Consider the following 19,891-nt stretch of genomic DNA (forward strand, 5'->3'; position numbering starts at 1 on the left):
ATTTTGTTATTCGAGCTGCCACTTTTGCAGGTTTTCTTGCGACTGCTGTAATCTCTCTTCTTGTTTCTTTTTTGTTTATTCTCTCGTTCTTCTTGTTTCTTTTCTTTTTCCTCTTATAACTGTTGTAATTTCTCTTGTCGTTCTTCTTGTTTCTTTTCTTTTTCCTCTAACAACTGTTGTAATTTCTCTTCTCGTTCTTCTTGTTTTTTTTTTTTGCTGTTCTTGTATTGCTGCCATTAAGTCTGCTAGGCTGTAGTTTGATTTGCCGCTTCTCGTTTCCATTTTATTATTTTTTTTTCTATCCCACTCCTGACACCAATTTGTTACGTCTCCATTTGTTAATTAATTTTCCGTAACTTCGTTCCAACGAAACTTTAGCGACACAAGTCCTTACTTAATAAAACTGGTTTATTCTTTCTGAATATAATTTTACCGATACACATATTTTCAACAGTCGCTCTATAACAAACGTTTTAACAACGAACGTTTACTTCAACAATACTTTCTGACTGCAGTTCAATTACTCACTACCTACACACATTGTCCCGTCACGTTGTGAGCGTCTTATATATATACCAGACAAACATATATCTAGTAAATGCTAGGGCATTCACGAAGGAACAAGATATTCCGGTACGCTAACTACTGGGCTGTAATTTGGGGAAAATAAAAACATCTTTAACACAGAAGCTCAGTTCTCAATGTAACATTTCTAGTCACAAGAAAACCAAGTAATTAACGTTAAGTAGTCCCGCACTGACTCACCACGGTAGGTAGGACAGAAATAGTCCATGATGCAGCTTCCTGCTAAAACAACATAACCAGCACACCTGGCGCGACTTTGATTCAATTCTATGATTTTAGATGTATCAAATATAGCCGCAACAGAATGAAAAAATTAAACCTACTCTATAAAGGTATAAAATATCAATTATAATGCTTTCTTCTTGTTTTTATTAAGCAAATAGCTACTCAAAGGGCTAGCTGCGCTATACGAATCACGTGTATGAAAACCTGATTTTTAGCGATATAAATCTTCATACTTACCGCTGAGCCACTGGTAGTAAAGTTCATAAATAATCACTATTCACGTTGAAAACATGATACTGCCAATCAAAAGATGATTTCAGCGTAACACACTTAAAGAAATAAAAAACTAGCTAAATAGGTTTAGTGTGCGAAAAAAAAAAAATTTAACAGTAGTATCCTAAATCATTAAACGTTAAGCAACCTAGAAATACCAAAGGTAAGAGTTATTGTCCTAGTGAACCAAAGAAAAGGCTTAGGAATAAAATAATGTGACGTGAATTAAAAAAAAAATGTGGAAATATAACAGTCATGAGGTGGGAACGCCGTATCGCCACTATTTTGAACGAAACCCATCTCACACAGTGGAATTTGGCGTTCTGGCACTTCTTTATTTAGCACTATTAACAGTGAATTAGCCTTCTTCAGCAAACCAATGAAGAGGCTTAGCACACAAAAATAATAATTGTAATTAAGTAGATGTGTAATTTGACTAATATTTTGAGAGGCAAATTGCATACCAGCTCTGCTCGTGGTGAAAGCCCGACAGATCCGGTGAAAGTCTACAAGTAAAATTAAACTCTCCGTCCATAATGGGCTTTCTTTTTGAAGCTCTTATAATGCACTTTAAACGTCTTACCTTAAAAGTTTTTTCTTGAAAATACGGAAAACACGCCAACTTGGCTAAAAATGAGCAAAATCTCTTCGAGGATTTTCAGTAGCGTTTATTCTCCAAGAAACCTTTTGTAAAACTTGGGAAGTGGATCGGAACTGTAAATGTGTAGCAGTCGAGTCCAGAAAGTTAGCAGGAATGTCACTTCTTGTTTAAAGCAGCCCATTTCACTGTAGAGATGTGGTCAAGATTTCTACTGTCTGAATTTAGTACATTTAATGTATCAAATTTAATAATAATCTTGAATTTGCTTCTACGAAAAATTATATTCTACATGAAGAAGTAAGAAATATTCTAAAAATATTAAAATTACGTTTGTTTGTAATTAAACACAAAGCTACACAATCGGCTATCTGTGCTCTGCCCACCACGGGTATCGAAACCCGGGTTCTAGCGTTGTAAGTCCGCAGACATATCGCTGTGCCACTGGTGGTCTTTAAATTATGAAATACTTCTTTAATTCAGGCTTAACCGCTTATTCTAACCCTAGTTTAAATCGAAGATTAAATGGTGTGAATGAGAACAGAGTGGGAAACTTAAACAGCAGCAATATCTTTATTCTCGAAGAGGTCTATTAAGAACCTAATCCTTCCAGGTCGCCAACGACTTAAATCTTGATGATTAATTCAGAGAATCCGGATTGTAGTTCTGAGCGAACCTGACCCTCCCAAGTCGCGCACAACAACCGAACACCCTTCATCCAGTCATCCACTCCACATTGTAGCTGGGTATTTTATTACTGTATAACTTCGTTATTATGGGAAACAAGCAAAATCCTGAAAATTTTATTTACAATCTTTGACTTGTAGAATTTTGTTGTGGTGTGAGTTTCGTTCAAACTCAGCTATTTACAATTGCTACTACAGTAACGATATACGGGTTATTCTATAAAATGTTTTTATTTTTCAATACATGGGAAAGTTTAATATGAATTTGGTTTGCTTTTGGACTACCAAGTTTGGTCTGGATCAGTCAACTCGTTTAGGAGGAGATACGCCCACAGACAGACAGAACTTTTCCCTTAATATTGAATAATTTCCGCACTTAAATACTATTGCAATTCAGTTTCTGTGGTCAGTTGTTTTCTTTAAACGTTAATGAATTTATTTTACACGATGCTAAATGTTAATCAATAACAATTTTTTAACTTTCACTTTTGGCAGATTTGGTTAGACGTGTCTATTTTTTTTCTTCATTATATGATAGACAATTGACCGAAAATGTCAAGTAATAATGCGATACGGATCATTAACTAATGTCCAAAAAACAAAAAAAAAACCGTAAGGCGTTTAGTAGTGATACAAAAAGGAAACTAGCCCATGTTATCACAAATAAATTAATTTCAGTAACTTGGAAACCTCATAAGTAATAAAACACAAATCTTTCACTATTTTTATTTCGCTAATTCTTTACAGTTCTTTCATTTTTATTACCTGTCTTAAAATCGTTTTGTTTTTCTATAATCAATGTAAAACTTTTACTTAAATAGTCAGTTTTGACAAGGTATTTCAGCAAATATTTTTCTCTCATTAAACATTACCTTATGAGATATAATTAAAAGTATTCACCTCCACGTTGCGACTTCTTAGTGATATCTGCGCTGGTTGCTTTTTTTTAAATATGCCGATTTATTTTTTCTCGTGTTCATTGTTATAATATAAAGTATTTACGAATTTCAGCTTTTGCTGTATTAACATCTCTATGGGGAGAGCATAAATAGCCCATTGTGCAACTTTTTCCCTAACTACAAACAAATTATTCATTTGAAATAAGTTTGTTTGTTTATTTGAAATTAAGCACAAAGCTACACAATGGGCTATCTGGGCACTGCTCACCACGGGTATTGAAACCCTATGTTTAATGTTATAAGACTACAGGATTATCGCTGAGTTACTGGAAGCGTTTCTTCAAATACTTTTTCGTATCGAAATAATAAAATTTTGAAGAAAGTTTTACACTTTTGATTATTTTGTTGTATAAAATCATAATTTATGCTTTAAAATATCCTGCAACCTATAGCCAACCCAAAATAAATACTCATTTTCATTTTCTTCGGTGAGCGATAAACAGTTAATTTTGCTAAGACTCAAAATCCATGTTTCATATTTAAGAAGAAAAAATTAAAAGTTAAAAATTTTACACGTAACTTCAGCAGTCGTACGGGTCATATGATAGGTAACTCCTCAAGTTATATAACAACAGCCTCCCTAGTGGCACAGCGATATGTCTGCGGACTTACAGCGCTAGAATCCGGGTTTCAATACCCTTGGTGGGCAGAGCACAGATATTCCATTGTGTAGCTTTGTGCTTAATTACAAACAAAGAACATATATAACAACATTGCAGGGAAAATGCCATCTATAATTGGACACATAATTCAAAATTAGGGACGACTAGCGCACACATCCTCTTGTGTCTTTTCGCGAATATCCGACACACAAAGAGATATTGAACTCTAAACATGAAGATGTTGTCAAATCATGGTTAATCTGAGAAAAGATAATAATAAAAAGCAAATGCATAAAGACAAGTGCCAATCTAGTAGGAGTCACGTGTTATTAGATACTACATTGAGTGACTGCATCGAATGAAAACATATATGTGATGAGGTGTGACAATGGTGGTGACACATTAAAAGTAAGCAGAATTGAACAGACTTTTACACTACAATAGGTGTCAGACTTTGTCCCAATTATACTTCAACAGTGGACAGCACTTGGCTATCTCCAACTGCACCATGCGAAGGAGATTGCAGACACTGTCATATGACAGCCAACAACTAGTCCGAGAAACGTTTAACTGGGATCATAGCAAGAAAGAGTTGATTCTGTGGGGTTTAGAACATAAATTAACATTTGGTCTGTTCCACTAAAAATGCAAACACGCAATCAAAATGAAACATGACCGTTAGTAGACATTATGATCTGCAAGTACAGATTACATATGCCCCCCAGTGGCACAGTGGTATGTCTGCGGACTTACAACGCTAGAAACCGGTTTTCGATACCCGTGGTTGGTAGAGCACACATAGCCCATTGTGTAGCTTTGTGCATAACTACAAACAAACAAATTAAATATATCAAATAAAACTGAAATTAAAAAAAAAATATTTGATACGTTACAATATTACTATGTTGGGAGTTAAATTTATTTATCAAACTGTTCTACGACATTCGGTTGATAATTTATCCTTAGTAGGGAAACGACAATGTTTATAAAGCAGCGTAGATTATTACAAAACAAATGATTTAATGTTTATGGGAATTGAACTAGTATCAAATATATGAAAATAATAATTAATGATGTTTGTTTTACAGCAAAGCCGCATTGGGCTATCTGCTGTGTCCAACGCGGGGAATCGAACCCCGGATTTTAGCGTTGTAAGTCCGGAAACGTACCGCTGTCCCACCGGGGACAATAATTAATGAAACAAGTTACTATTTTTTGGAAAGTTCCAAGCAAAACATGATGTTTGATTCTTTTCCATGAAGTTACGACAATTCTTTTCAGCATCCTCGTGCTTATGGATATAAATTTTACCAGGAGCATAGGGTCTTTGAAAATATTGGCAGAAAATATGTATTCCGCCAACAAACATTTAACTACTAGTTGTAGATTGTATTTTATAGATATTAATTAGTAACAAAACTCCAAAGTTTGTTTGTTTGTTTTGAATTTCGCGCAAAGCTACACGAGGGCTATCTGCGCTAGCCATCCCTAATTTAGCAGTGTAAGACTAGAGGGAATGAAGCTAGTCATCACCACCCACCGCCAACTCTTGGGCTACTCTTTTACCAACGAATAATGGGATTGACCGTCACATTATGACGCCCCCATGGCTGAAAGGGCGAGCCTGTTTGGTGGGACGGGGATTCGAACCCGCGACCCTCAGATTGTGAGTCGAGCACTCTAACCACCTGGTCATGCCGGGCCTGTAGAGACTGTTCCGTCTAGATACACTAGATTCATGGTGTTAGGAAAACTCGTAGGTTCAAAAATCAATTAAACACAAAAATATTTGTGGATACAGTAGATGGCAGCTGATCTTCCTGAATTAGCAACTGCAGAGGGATTGAAATCCTGATCCTTCATATCTTTGGCAAAAATATAATGTTCAGGAAAGGACTTATCCTAGACTCGACAACGCTCTCATATAATCCTCCCTCTTCAAGAGTTAACTCTCCCTTTTGGCCACGAGTTCTTCTATTTGCAGAAAATATCATTCCTTAACTAAGAAGCATTCAGTAACACAAGAGTTAAGTAAGGGCAATATACACAATAGAAAACATAAAACACAACAATGATACCCTGTGGTCACAGCATAAACATTTTCATACTCCTACCTACTTTGTGCTATTTACACGTGAAAATGATTTCCTGAAAGAATAAATAAAGTAGGTCCACTATATGACAGGAAGATTGGCAAGTTATATTAGGAAGAAATCATGTGTTCTGCTAAAACTACTGAAACTTTGCTAATAAATATATAGACTATACACAATAGAACATTTTTTATTGTCAACACAAAACAACAGTGTGCATACAGCACGTTTTTACAATAGACAATTGCCATTATATATAGAGTTGTAAATTGACCAAGCTAGCTACAACCCATCAAGATTTATTTCCAAACTGATTAGCTCACTTAAGATGATGTTTCAGACTGAACCCATTGAAATATTTTATCAAAATGTCTAAATCTGACATTAATAATTCAAAACAGCAAGATAAGAGTTATCTATAGCCACTTGTGCTATCCTCGAGACAGGTCATTTCCGTTCAAGCATAAGGGAAGTTGTAACCTTGAGATATCACTTTACCTATCATTGGAGGACACTGTTGTCGACATTCTTGCACAATGTGCAGCATTAAAATTATCACTCTCATAGGCAGAACAAATATTATCTGCAGATAATTACAAAGGAATGAATACAGCTAGAATGAAATCAATTCAATGACCTTCATGACCACATGTTATGTGGAAACTGCATAGAACTATAATACACACAAATGTATGAAAAAATTCTACATTAAAATAAAGAGGTAGAAAGTGCATGGCATGCTACATGCCATACTTACACATGGTTTCCTTATCTCCACAAAAAAGAGAAGTTCGTGGATCTAATAAGCAAAAGGTGAGATACAGCAGTTTGTTTCAGGTGATATGAAGAAAACAGAACACCGTGTTGAAATCCAAATGAAAACAAAACTTTATTTACCGAAAAAAAGAAAGTTGGAAAAGGAATAAATACAAGTGGTTATCTAAGTAGTAGAAAAATGCGAGATTAAATTGCAGCACACACGATAAATGACAGGAATAGAATGAAACAGAGACAGGACTTTGATACAAGTCTCGACTCTCTCAAAAAAAGATGAACTGAACTCCTAAATGACAATTGAATTTGAATCTGAGACTGCCAAAGCTGCATTCACAATAGACATTGTGTCTCTTCAGTTGAACAATCAGAAAAAGAAGCGACAAAATAGGAAGTAGTTCTGCTCCATGTGACAGTCATAAGAAAGCTAGCTGTCAAATGCAAGATCAAGCAAGACATAATGCAATTATTTAATGAACTAGCAGATAAGTACTTTGACCGGTAAATGTACAAAATGTATGACCTAGGACTATATTTTGCACATGATCTCATCTGGACTTAGTATATTCCAAAATCAGAACTTGGTCAAATTTAATAATTTTGTAGACATGAAATGCCTACTAAAGGAGAGTAAGATGTATGGTATTTTCTTACTACAGATATTCACCTCCAAATAATTTCAATACACTGTGTTGGTGTAATTTTTATCATTAATATGTTAATCCTATTGGTTTTATTGCTCTGCCAGTTTTCAGCATTTGATGTCTTAATGGAAAATATTCGTCACAGTTAATTTCCAGGAAATAAGGATAGTTCCAAGTCTTGTGTTGTTCATTTAACATTTTCTGGTGAAAAAAAAATCTTAAAGTTCTTCTTTCAAATATCGTGACTTAGGTAGTATATTTGAATATTGATAATATTTTTTGTTTTCGAACTTCTTGTGAAACTAAGTAACTTTTCGCTGGGTTTTCAAAATGTTCCAACCTTCGTACCACTGTGTTATATAAGTATATGTTTTCTTCCTGCTTTAGTAATATACAAGTTTTTAAAAATGTTTGTTTATTTAATTTTTGTGTTGTGATAGGACAATGCGAGGTCCAGAAAATCATTAAGATTATCTTATTCTAGTTTCGATGTTCTCTATAGTAGGTATATCTATTTTACGGCAACATCAGGTCCAGAAACTTGTCAAGATTGCCTTGTTCCAGTTGCTTTGTTTATTTGTTCCCTTAAGTAGGCAATGTCTGTTTTGCCTGAGAGGACATTGCAGTAATATATAATATCCAGATCAAAAGGATTGGCAATGGAATATCCTTTGCTGGCCGAGTGTACTGTGAAGAAAAGTTAAAATGCCGAATGGACTAAGGAAGCGAGTTTACTTGTTCAATTAAGGCGTGCTTTCTTTAATCAGTTCTATTTGGTTTTTAGTTGTGACTAATTCAGCAAAGATTCACCTGAAGAATGGAAAGCTAACAAGCTATTCACTGATTGGTAGAGGTGATTGTCTCATTGTCTATGCGGGTACATGCAGTTTTTTATGTGTGCATGTGTGTCTAAATATTTTTTTTTACTGCCCCTCAGATATGTCAAATTTATTTATTTCTCACGGGGGGAGGGATGTGAAGCTGGGGTAATGAATTAAAATTCAAATTGAACAAAATGGAAAATACTGTACTTTAAGTAAAATAATTGACTCCACAAACTTACAATGATATATTTTGTTATTATTGGTTATGATATTTAAATGTAATTTTTATGAATTTGGAGAAAATGAAAAATTACCGAAAATACTCTCAGGCGGTTCACTTTAGAGAAAACGAACACATATTGGGTTTTTCCATGCATATAAGTCGATAAACCTTGACAACAAGGTGTTTGAAAGTACATTAGGCCCCCCTTTCACGCAACTTTGAAGTGTGTCTTGTTCCATCTGGTTTCTCAGCTTATTTAAAATATGGTTCATGCAACTAAAAAAAATTCTTAATTCCAGCAGTCAAACTAGCACCACCATCAGGCATTCGGTTAATTTTTTTGGATTATCATAACTAATACTTGATTTCCACAAGTAATGGACAATATTTTTATCTTGATCTTCTTGCTCCCTTGTAATGTACTTGAAGAAGCTCAATCAGCCCCACCACATCAGCATCCAGTCCAGTCAAAGAAGTTACATCCTCTCTTCACATCATCATATATAAAACTGTACATTCACTAGACCAATTGGAAGGAAGCATATATGTTGATGAGGAGAGAGACAGCTTGATCACTGAATCGGTGCTCCACTTGTTCAATCACAGTGTCAACAATATTTTAAACTTTTTTTTTAAAATTTGACTTTCTGGCTCATTTACAAATCAGTTGCACACCAGAAGCCTTTTTTTTTTGAGATCCATAACAGCTATAGCATTAGAATTTTCTTTAGCTAAATGGGCTGAGGAACTGACGACTGATTTAAGTTTTCTTTTTGTAAAATTTTGCTGAGATTAAATACTACATATAAAACTTCATCCACAATTTCTAGGGTAACGAAAAACTAGGTTTCTCCATTTCCTGCAAGATACCATCTCTGTGTAGGCACTCATAGGTCGCTATAATCGAGCAGGAAGAGAAATGTAATTACTGAGTCAACGCATTTTGACTGATTCTAAAATTATAGCTTAGGTTCTTCTAATGACCTCTGAACCTCGTGCAACACGCGTTCACGCTTTGATGACTTGTGGAATAGTAAATATAAGTCTTTGATGACACGAAGAACCCTCTTCACAGACACGATTTTATTTCTAATGCTTTTTAAGTTAGCCTTGAAAAGATGAGTCCTACAATGTACATAAAGAATTTCCATTCCTGCTTTCTCTGAAAGTCGCTTATACACACCATTTTTCCTGAAAAATTGGTGGCACCATTGAAAGTACAAGAAATTATATTCTTGAAATCTAGGTTTCTTTTCATCAGCTCTCTGTCAAGTGAACCCATAATGGTTTCGTAATCAGTACTTGCTAAATCAGTATTGCTCCAGAAATTTTCTTTTACTTCACTGCAGTCAATCATAAAGTAAACTAAAATTGACAACTGGCTCACGTTGTTGATATCTGATGATTGGTCAGCCATTATAGAGTAATATTTGTTATTTAATTCCGAGATATCACAATCATCTAGATCTTCGGAAATTCACATCAGCAGATCATAAGCTGTAGCTTTCCTTTCAGATGCTTAGCAGTTGCTCCGATTTTCTACCAATTGCTTCAGAGAGTCATCTTGTAGCATAAAAAGATGAGAAATGAAATGTTCATACTTCGTAGTATGTGGGATTTCTTCTTTTGCTAAGAAGTAGATGCTTCTCAGAAACGCAGCTATTGCTTCCCTGTTGCGGCTACATTCCTAAATGGACTGTTGAACAAGTATTAATTGGTCTTTTAAGACCCTCTTCACGAAGCTTATGCATTGTTTGAGCAAGAACATGCTTCTCGAATGTCTGTCGAGTTTCCTGGTATTCCCAGCGCTTTTCGAAAGTTGGTAAACGGAGTTATTTATAAAAACACCACTTGTTCTATATAGTGCATTTAAATCATTTTTCAAAAATTCTCGTCATTACGTACAAAACTTCCCTACAAGGGATGTATCAAAAACAGCCAGTCATATTTCTCTTTCCATTTCTTCTGGTATTTAACTGAAGTTGGTTAAGAAGGTGAGAAAGTTGCAGCAGAAGGGGTGGACGAATAAACATTACTAGTTCCAAGACTCGGCTTCTTAACTTAAATTTGAGCCAGAAACTCAGTATCAGCACCATTACTTACTACCTGAAGTCTAGGTTTCTTTGTAACAAACTGTAGAATTCATTTTTGCAACATACTTCACCACAGAAAAGTTCAAACAACGAAAAACAACAACACAAGTAGTTTCAACACGGGCTTATAAAGCATGGACAGTTTTTCTAGAAGCGTCCACGCGTCTAATAGTGTCTACACATTTCGATAAGTTTGAAGAATGTTCGGTAATAAGTCTCTGTTTAGCTTATACAATCTTCTGGATTCTTTGATACAAGTCCCCCCTTCTCGCGATACATATTGGCTAGCTGTCAAGGTCAAACACTCCTTTCTTCTAGCAGTCACCATAATTTCACGTTATTCCGTTTGTATAATACTTGGATCCAGGTGTTCGATGAAATAATAATAAATCCTGACTCATTCGTCATGACGTTCATTCGATTGTTAAAGTCTCTCTGTAAAAAAGAAAAAAAAACACCTGTAAAAAAAGGACAAAATAGTTACAATATTTTAGGGCGAATTTCTTTGCAAGGGAGAAATTTCTCCTGTACACCCCTGAATTCAACACTGTACGCTGCGCTACTTACATAAACAAATATAAATTTAAAGTATACCATATTCTCATTTTTCAGTTATTGCATTCAAGTCAATGTGCGAAGCAATACATTATTGGGGCACGAAAATCTAACAGCCGTTTAAAATCCTACCATGTTATTTATCTTGGTATTTTTGTATCTTCTGTATGTTTAATCATCCAATTAAAATTCTTATTTCTCGTTTTTCTGATTTAAAGTATGGGACCCCCCCCCCCCCCCAGTGGCACAGCAGTATGTCTGCGGACTTACAACGCTAGAAAGCTGATTTCGATACCCGTGGTGGGCAGAGCACAGATAGCCCATTGTGGAGCTTTGTGCTTAATTTCAAACAAACTAAACGTATGGGTCCCTCCAGTGGCACAGCGGTATGTCTGCGGACTTACAACGCTAGAAACCGGGTTTCGATACCCGTGGTGGGCAGAGCACAGATAGCCCATTGTGTAGCTTTGTGCTTAATTACAAATTACAATTACATCTAAAGTATGGACTTTTATACAATGTATTGGTTGAATATATAATACTAAAATAATGTTGCATTATTGGAAGAAAGTGAATAAAAGCTTACAGAACTTGATTTCATATAAATGCTTTTATTATATAATGGTAAAGTCGATAAAAAAGTGCAAATAATACGTATATTTTTATCGTAAAATAATCAATCCACTAATAAAACCAATAGAGAGAGAACAGTTCACTTGATAAGAAAAAATTATATTTACATACACATACACACACACATATTCTGACCAATACGTATGAATTTATATTGAACAACACAAATGCACACACGTATTCACGTAGATATTACGGAACGTTTATAATAGGTAGTATTTGGGTGCGACGGTAATAGGAATTTATGCTGGATATTGGAATGGCGAAGAAAACTTATGATTTATTGTTTAAGTTATTACTTATTGGAGATTCTGGTGTTGGAAAAACATGTATTCTATTTCGATTTTCTGATGATGCATTTAATACAACGTTCATTTCCACAATAGGTAAATAGGCTTGAAAAAATAAGTGACTAACTTTAGTAACGACTTTCAATTACATTGCTAGTAACACTAACAGTATATTAGCATTGCCGGTAGCCAAGCCCATTACTAACCGAGTTGGGTTTTATTGTCATAGTCATACAGGCGTAATCGTTAGGCTTAGAATTTAGCAACACTGCAGTATAACATGAATATAAAATTATATGAAAAATTTTGTTGGTGGGTAATAAAAGGATGATGTTGTTTAAAGTTAGACTATTTATAAATTAATTCCAGGTCTAAAAATTTATATATAAGTTATAACATTAATGTGATCATATAAGTTTTAGAAAACATACAAAATATTTGTGACAGATCCTTATAGTGATGATATTGATGTATTGATACATATGATACACTCTTACGAGTTACAACTTACAGTGATGATGTACGCACTTCTTAGCCTTATTATATTAAAATTTTAAATAAAAAATTCATTAACTTATGAAAGTAAAAAACCAGAGGTCCATTGTTCACATCCTGTTGCTGCAAAGTTGCACTCTGCATTTCATTTTCAGAGCCATACATGAATTAATAAAAGTAGCTACAAAATCACACTATTAGATTAAACTTTAAAGTAGCCCAAAGATGGGAGTGGGTGCTGTTGACTAGCTACTTTCTCTCTAGTCTACAGTATCACTATCAGTTCAAAATTAGGGATGGCTATACACAGATACTGAGAATGAGATAACCGTAGTGACTGAGTAGTGTAGATTTGTGTATCCAAAACAAAATCTGGCAGGTTAACAGTTAAAAGTGAAGGAAATTCTGTTTATAGTTTTATTTCTGCAAGCGTGTTTCAGGACTGATTCTTTAATTTGCACAGTTGTGTTTGCATTAACGAAGTTTGTCAAAATACTAAGACTTGAACCATTTCTACAATGCAGAATTAAAAGTAAACATTTGACCAACTCTTGAATTAAAGAAAAAGCAAACTGAAATATATAAGTATAAACAGTCAGTAAAATAGAGACCTTGAACTTGGAATTAAGAAAAATTAAAAGCTAAATTTATAGCCACTGATAAGCCTAAATATTTTTGTTTTTTATTCAAATCATTCACCTCGAGCATACTTATATGTATTCCTATATAGATACAAGGGATCCTTTGATTGAACTTTGAACCATGACTAAACGTTTTGTAGATTTTCTTTGTGAATCTATTTTCCCAAGAACTTTAATAAAATGTTTTACTTGCATGTGTACAACTAATAAAAAATTTTAACTATTTCTGTTACAGTTAAAACTTTTGTATATTTAAGATAGGTGTTATTGTAGTTGCATTGTTCTCTTTTCTTCTCAGAGTATCTATATAAAATCATATAGACCATAAGAGACCACTTGATCCATCAAAAAAAATAAATAAACCCATCCTAAATTTTTTAGGAAATCATTGGTTGCCCTTTTAAAATTCAATGGTAACCCATTCCCTAATTCAGTATCCCTGTGAGAAAAATAACAGTCTTAACAGGAGCCTATTATTTTCAGGATATAGCTCTAAGACATCAAAGGCGTTTCTCCTATCAATCCCCCTAGATATTCTCCTAAACATCATAAGATTACCTCTTACCCTTCATCTTGCAAGAGAAATGAAGTTGAGATCTTAACTAACCCTATAAAATAGCCTTTCCATACCTGAAATCATCTAGTACCTCTCTTCTGAGCCCTTATCAATAAACCAATATAGTGTATTAGATAAGGAGACCAAAGCTGCAAAGAACATTTGAAGTGAAGCCTATGTAGTGATCTGTAATCAGAATGTCTCTAAATACTGCCTAAAATTCTATTACCATTACTACTAGCAACATAGCACTACTTTAATGGCTTAAGTGAATTATCCATCAATATTTCAGTATGATTTACTTCAGTTATGCTGTTGAATAGGTTCCCATCTATATTGAATGTGTGATAAAATTATAACCCAAGTACATTATCTTCTATAATTAAAGGTCATATATCAAATATTTATCCAACTTACAAATTTATCCATGTCACATCCATAACACACCTAGGAATATCTAAAAGCTTAATGTCATCAGCAATCTCTAGAGATTAACCCTATCTATTCAGTTGATGTGAATAAAAACAAAGGCCCAAGCTCCAAACTCTGAGGCATTCTGCTAGTAACAAGAGTACAGTTTGACTGGAATGTATTAATAATATGTTTTTGTTTTGTCATATCCAATTATCCTATATTCCAATTAACTAGTCTTTCACCAACAATTACCAAAGAGATTTGTTTAACCAATCTATTGTGTGTCACCTTATCAAAAGCATTTTTTAAATCTAAGTACATTAAGTCCACACTCTTTCCATCGTACAAATAAAAAGAAGCATCATAAAAAAAAGATTTTCCATTCATCAATCCATATTAGTTTTAATTTATAATATATTTCACTAATTGATTTTTTAATGCTTCTTTTATCAGATTCTCTCAAGGTTTTCCCAGTATAGAAGTAAAACTAACTGTTCTATAATATACAGAACACCTTTTATTTCCTCTTTAAAAATAGGAGTACATTACCAACTTTCCAATACTCAGGCACTAGCCCACTGTCCATTAACAATGAAAGAAAGGTTTGCATATCTGATCTTTGACCATCTTTAAAACCCTGAAAAGCCTTGTTAGACCCTGGTTCTATTTCTGATTCCTCTACTTACAAGGGCTCAATATCTACATGATTCAGGTCATTTCCAATACTTCCTATAGAATGCTCAGGGTTAAGAATATTACTGATATCTTCTTCTCTTTTAAAAATAGAAGTGAAGAAAAACATTTAAAAGCTCTGCCATTTCATATTCTTCAACAAAACCCTTGTCATCAGAATCTTTTTAAGTGTCCAATCCCTCATTTTATCATTTTGCTCGGCTTCAAGACACTGAAAAAAACTTCCTGTTAGTTTTAACAGTATCAATTAGCTGTTTCTCATAAGCCACCTTGGATTTTGTAATTTCTTTTTTTAACTAAGTCCCTAGATCTCCTGTACTTCTACAAACCTATCTGTAAACTTAAACTTGTGGTATTTATTCTGGATATTTCTCCTTTATGTCTTTAGTAAGCTAATAAGGTTTGATTTGTGATGTTATCCTTTTATTTATTTTTTATAGGAAAATACTTATCTTGAATTAAAAGCAATTCATTTTGAAAATTTTCCTATATCATTTTCTGAAATAATTATTCCAGTTCACAATTGACAAATATTGTTTCATGGCCTAAAAATTGGCTTTCTGAAAAATAAGAACTAAAATTTCATTTATTTCTATATCAGTATGAAGCAAAACATTGAATCTAATTATGCATTAATCAGTCTTTCTCCTTTATTTCCATACTTTAACTTTTGCAACCATATTCTTGTTAGTGGTTAACAATAAATTACCATTCCTTCCTCCCCTCCTGGTTAGCTTTCTGACCACTTGGCATAGAAAAAACATCCTAAATCACTAAAGGAAATATCTCCTGCACAATATGACTCCATACAATCCTAGTCAGTGGTTCTAAAATTTGACTAACATAATTATTGCATCAGTGTTCTTGTTATTAACAACCCTGACCCTATTATACTTCTTTTTGGTGTTTTCTTTTGACTCATCTGTAAGAAAGAGAATGCTTCATGTTACCAGAAACTATGCTATCAACAAACACTATCTATACCGTACTTAAAATCTGGCAAGTAACTTCTAGGCCTAGTCTTTCTATACTCTCCACTACAATTAATTTTATCAACATAGTTAAATTTAATGACAGAGTTTTCTTGACCTTATTGTTTTTCTGTGGAAATATCAAAGTTCAGATTAAAGATTGGTACCTGAATGCAAACCATATCTATCTCTATAACCTTGTTTAATACTGTGCACATATCCATGTAATTTCAACATGCTTATTCTCACACTCCTCCAAAGTAATCTTTACCTTAATCCAAATCCTGTCTTGCTTACATAATTTTTGTCCCTATGCTACAGATTTCCCCCTCTAATAACTACCTTCCCCAATTATGCGGTATCTATAACTTATCCCCTAATAAACCAATTCTACAAATTTAATGTACTGTATCTTTCTGAGTCTCTTGAAAGATACAAGCTATCTTATAACCAAAAGTTAAAGTGAAGTCAGAGTAAACTAAAATTTGACAAATTCAAATCTGTTGCTCAGTTTTAAAAGAAACGCTTCTATAAACAAGAAGTTTTATTTTTTCTCTTTCTCTTCAACATTTCTCTGGATGGTATATTAATTGTCAAATAAATCTGTAGATAACAATTTACCAAGAAGATGTATAGAAGTGCACAAAGATGTTATGAAAGATGAAGAGTTGCTAGGCTGATTAGTTGTTATAACAGCTTTACTATCTCAGTTGTAGATTTATTTTGAAAGAAAATTAAAAATCAGAATGTTTTTAATTTTTCAGGTATTGATTTCAAAATAAAGACAATAGAACTGAGAGGGAAGAAAATCAAATTACAAATATGGTAAGATTTCAGATACATGTTCTTCTTCGTATCTTTGAAATGTGCAATAATTATGAAGAGCATTAATAATGCAAGACTGTTGGGATATTTTTATGTTATGGTTGTTTTTACTAACATTTATATAACCAATTAAATTTACAGACTTGCTATTGTGTTTTTAATATATAGTATTATACATTTTAAACTTAACTAAGTGGCAGTATTGCTATGGAAGACCTTTCAAAAATTATAAATACCTGGAAAGAGAACAGTAGCAATATGGATTATATGAACATTTCTTGTATGCATAGATTTTGCATATTTTACATTAATTTATTAGTTATGTTTCAGCTGAAAGTCTTGCATCTTCAGAGGGAACCTGAGAATGACTGTATGTGATAACAGGAGCCAAGGTTCAACTCCAGATTTTCTTGCTCTTGATAGCACAGCATCCACTCATTGGGGATCTCTCCAGTTAGGGCTTGAATCAGCTATATGAATATTTATAAGAGGGATATTCAGGTTTTGTTAACTTTTATGGATGTTTGGCTGAATGTGTTATCACTTAGGTGGGTGTAGCTTCTTTAATCTAGCCCATATTCTGTTATATTAGGATATTCTAATTTATCATATGGTTGTATGAAGAGCTGTTACAGGTGGTTGTTTCTGTCATTTTAGTACATTCCAATTTATCATATGGCCGTATGAAAAGCTGCTACAGATGGTTGCTTCTGCTATATTAGTATATTCCAATTTATCATACGAACGGCTCTTACAGATAGTTGATTCTGTTATATTAGTATATTCCAATTTATCGTATGGCCATACGAAGAGCTGCTACAGATGGTTGGTTCTGTTATATTAGTATATTCCAATTTATCATATGGCCACATGATGAGCTGTTACAGATGGTTGGTTCTGTTATATCAGTATATTTCAATTTATCATATGGCTGTATGAAGAGCTATTACAGGTGATTGGTTCTGTTATATTAGTATATTCCAATTCATCATGTGGCCATATGAAGAACTGTTACAGATCGTTGGTTTTGTTATATTAGTATATTCCAATTTATCATATGGCCACATGATGAGCTGTTACAGATGGTTGGTTCTGTTATTATTAGTACATTCCAATTTATCATATGATTGTATGAAGGGCTCTTACAGATGGTTGGTTCTGTTATATTAGTATATTCAAATTTATCAGATAAAGAGCTGTTACAGATGGTTGATATTACTGTCTTGTATGTCAGTTATGATCTTGAATTCAAACTTTTATTGGACTTTTTCTTTACAGTGAGACTTGAAATAGTGTTTTAAGCACTAACTGCAAGTGTACTGTGTTGTTGTTTCTGATTACTCTTCTGACTTTCTAATTAACTTATTCTCTTATATGTTTTCAGAGAGGCCTTTGGCAATAGAGGAATATGTTTATGTGTCTGTAATTTTCTTCCTGCTTATTTTTACTTTGTATTTTTTTTTTTATCAAATGTTCATGGTATTTGTTGTCAAGAGGGGCTGTAGTGATGCCTTTTTTCTATATTATGAATCTTATTAGTTCTGGATATTGTGCAGTTTATGACTACTGTTGTTTGATCTGTAGTCAGTATATATACCAGTATCTGAAAGTTTCCTTTAATATCCTGTGATATACAAGTTATGTTTCTTGGTAACCATCCTATCTAGGAATGGAAGATTATCTTATTCATTTTATATTGTGAATGGTGTCACTGGGTAGACAGAAAGTGGAAATATCTCAAATATAATCCATAGCTAAAATGGGATAAAATAAAAATATAAAAAGTAAGTGTTAACACAATGACAGTATTCAACACCTGAATGACATTTATGCCAACGTTATTAAAAATGGCATGTAAATGGGCAAGTTGCTGTAAATACCAGTAAAGATCACTTTATGTTTAAATGATGTAAGTATAGGGTGACATCAGGATGTTAATTAGTAGGAAGCTGCAGAATTTATTTTTCTCTGACTTTCTCTTGATTCCCTACATATGAATGGAAAAAGGGGTCATTCTGTCATCCAGACCCTTAATTTGCAACCTGTTTTCCCATCAATAAAAATATGGGCAGTCTCAACAAGGACCTTTGTAAGTGTTGATAACTTGGGATATTTATCTTAACTCAAAGTAATAGTTTCTGACCTGGTTCTATAATGAACATAATTGTTTATTTCACTGTTGAATTCTCCTGTTTATTGACATCCTGATATCACTTGTAATGTCACTCGAACATCATATCTGACTTGTATTTAAGCATTTCACCCTCTTATATGTTGCTTCTGATAATTTTGGGATCAACAAAATTTTGCGTTACTGCTTACTTTTAACTAGATCCCATTTTAGCTGTTTTGGTTTTATTATTATATCATATATTGTCTGTTTTGGTGGTCTATGTAGTCTGAAATCTTGTATGTTGTGTTTTGTCATATTATGAATATATTACCAGTGTCACAAAATTGCATTTGATGGGTGTATCATAATAGTGATGGTCAGATCCCACTACTGGATTAGAATAGCCCAATAGTTAGCAGTGTAAAATGTGTTTAGCATATTATAAAACATAGTTATACATAATTGTTTCCATTGGTTGTTGGTTACATTTTAACGAAAGTATTAATGTGAATCTCCTATGCTGCAGTAGTTTTTACTTTCAGTATATTCTCTACATAAGAACTTTTATTTAAAATATTTATATTTGTGGGAACTTGTTCTTCAATTGTGTATTGTTTTTTTTAAATCAACAGTTTATTCAAATTGTTCTCTTTACATACCTATATCTTTCCTTTATTGCATTATTCTATTTAATTGTACGATTTATATTTTATCGAACTTTTTCTTTCTTACTATATATTTAGAAAGTATCATTTGTGCTTCAATCTTCTGCTGACTATATATTATTGAGAAGTAATATGTTTTGCTGACTATATATTACTCAAGTAATATGTTTTGCTGACTATATATTACTCAAGTAATATGTTTTGCTGACTATATATTACTCAGAAGTAATGTTTTGCTGACTATATATTACTCAAGTAATATGTTTTGCTGACTATATATTACTCAGAAGTAATGTTTTGCTGACTATATATTACTCAAGTAATAGTTTTGCTGACTATATATTACTCAGAAGTAGTATGTTTTGCTGACTATATATTACTCAAGTAATATGTTTTGCTGACTATATATTACTCAGAAGTAATGTTTGCTGACTATATATTACTCAGAAGTAATGTTTTGC

General features: G+C 33.3%; 1 protein-coding gene across 1 annotated transcript in view; it reads left to right on the forward strand.

Moving 5' to 3' along the window:
* Nucleotides 1-11,963: 11,963 nt before the first annotated feature.
* Nucleotides 11,964-19,891, forward strand: part of LOC106470907 (ras-related protein Rab-10-like) — a gene marked incomplete at its 3' end in the record, with an annotated part of 31,035 nt that continues 23,107 nt past the window's right edge. The window contains exons 1-2 of the mRNA XM_013931484.2: nucleotides 11,964-12,153; nucleotides 16,592-16,652. Coding sequence (XP_013786938.1) covers nucleotides 12,012-12,153; nucleotides 16,592-16,652 — 203 coding nt within the window. The remainder of the gene's footprint in view (nucleotides 12,154-16,591; nucleotides 16,653-19,891) is intronic.

This window comes from Limulus polyphemus, unplaced genomic scaffold (assembly GCF_000517525.1).
Source record: "Limulus polyphemus unplaced genomic scaffold, Limulus_polyphemus-2.1.2 Scaffold4282, whole genome shotgun sequence".
NCBI lineage: Eukaryota > Metazoa > Arthropoda > Merostomata > Xiphosura > Limulidae > Limulus > Limulus polyphemus.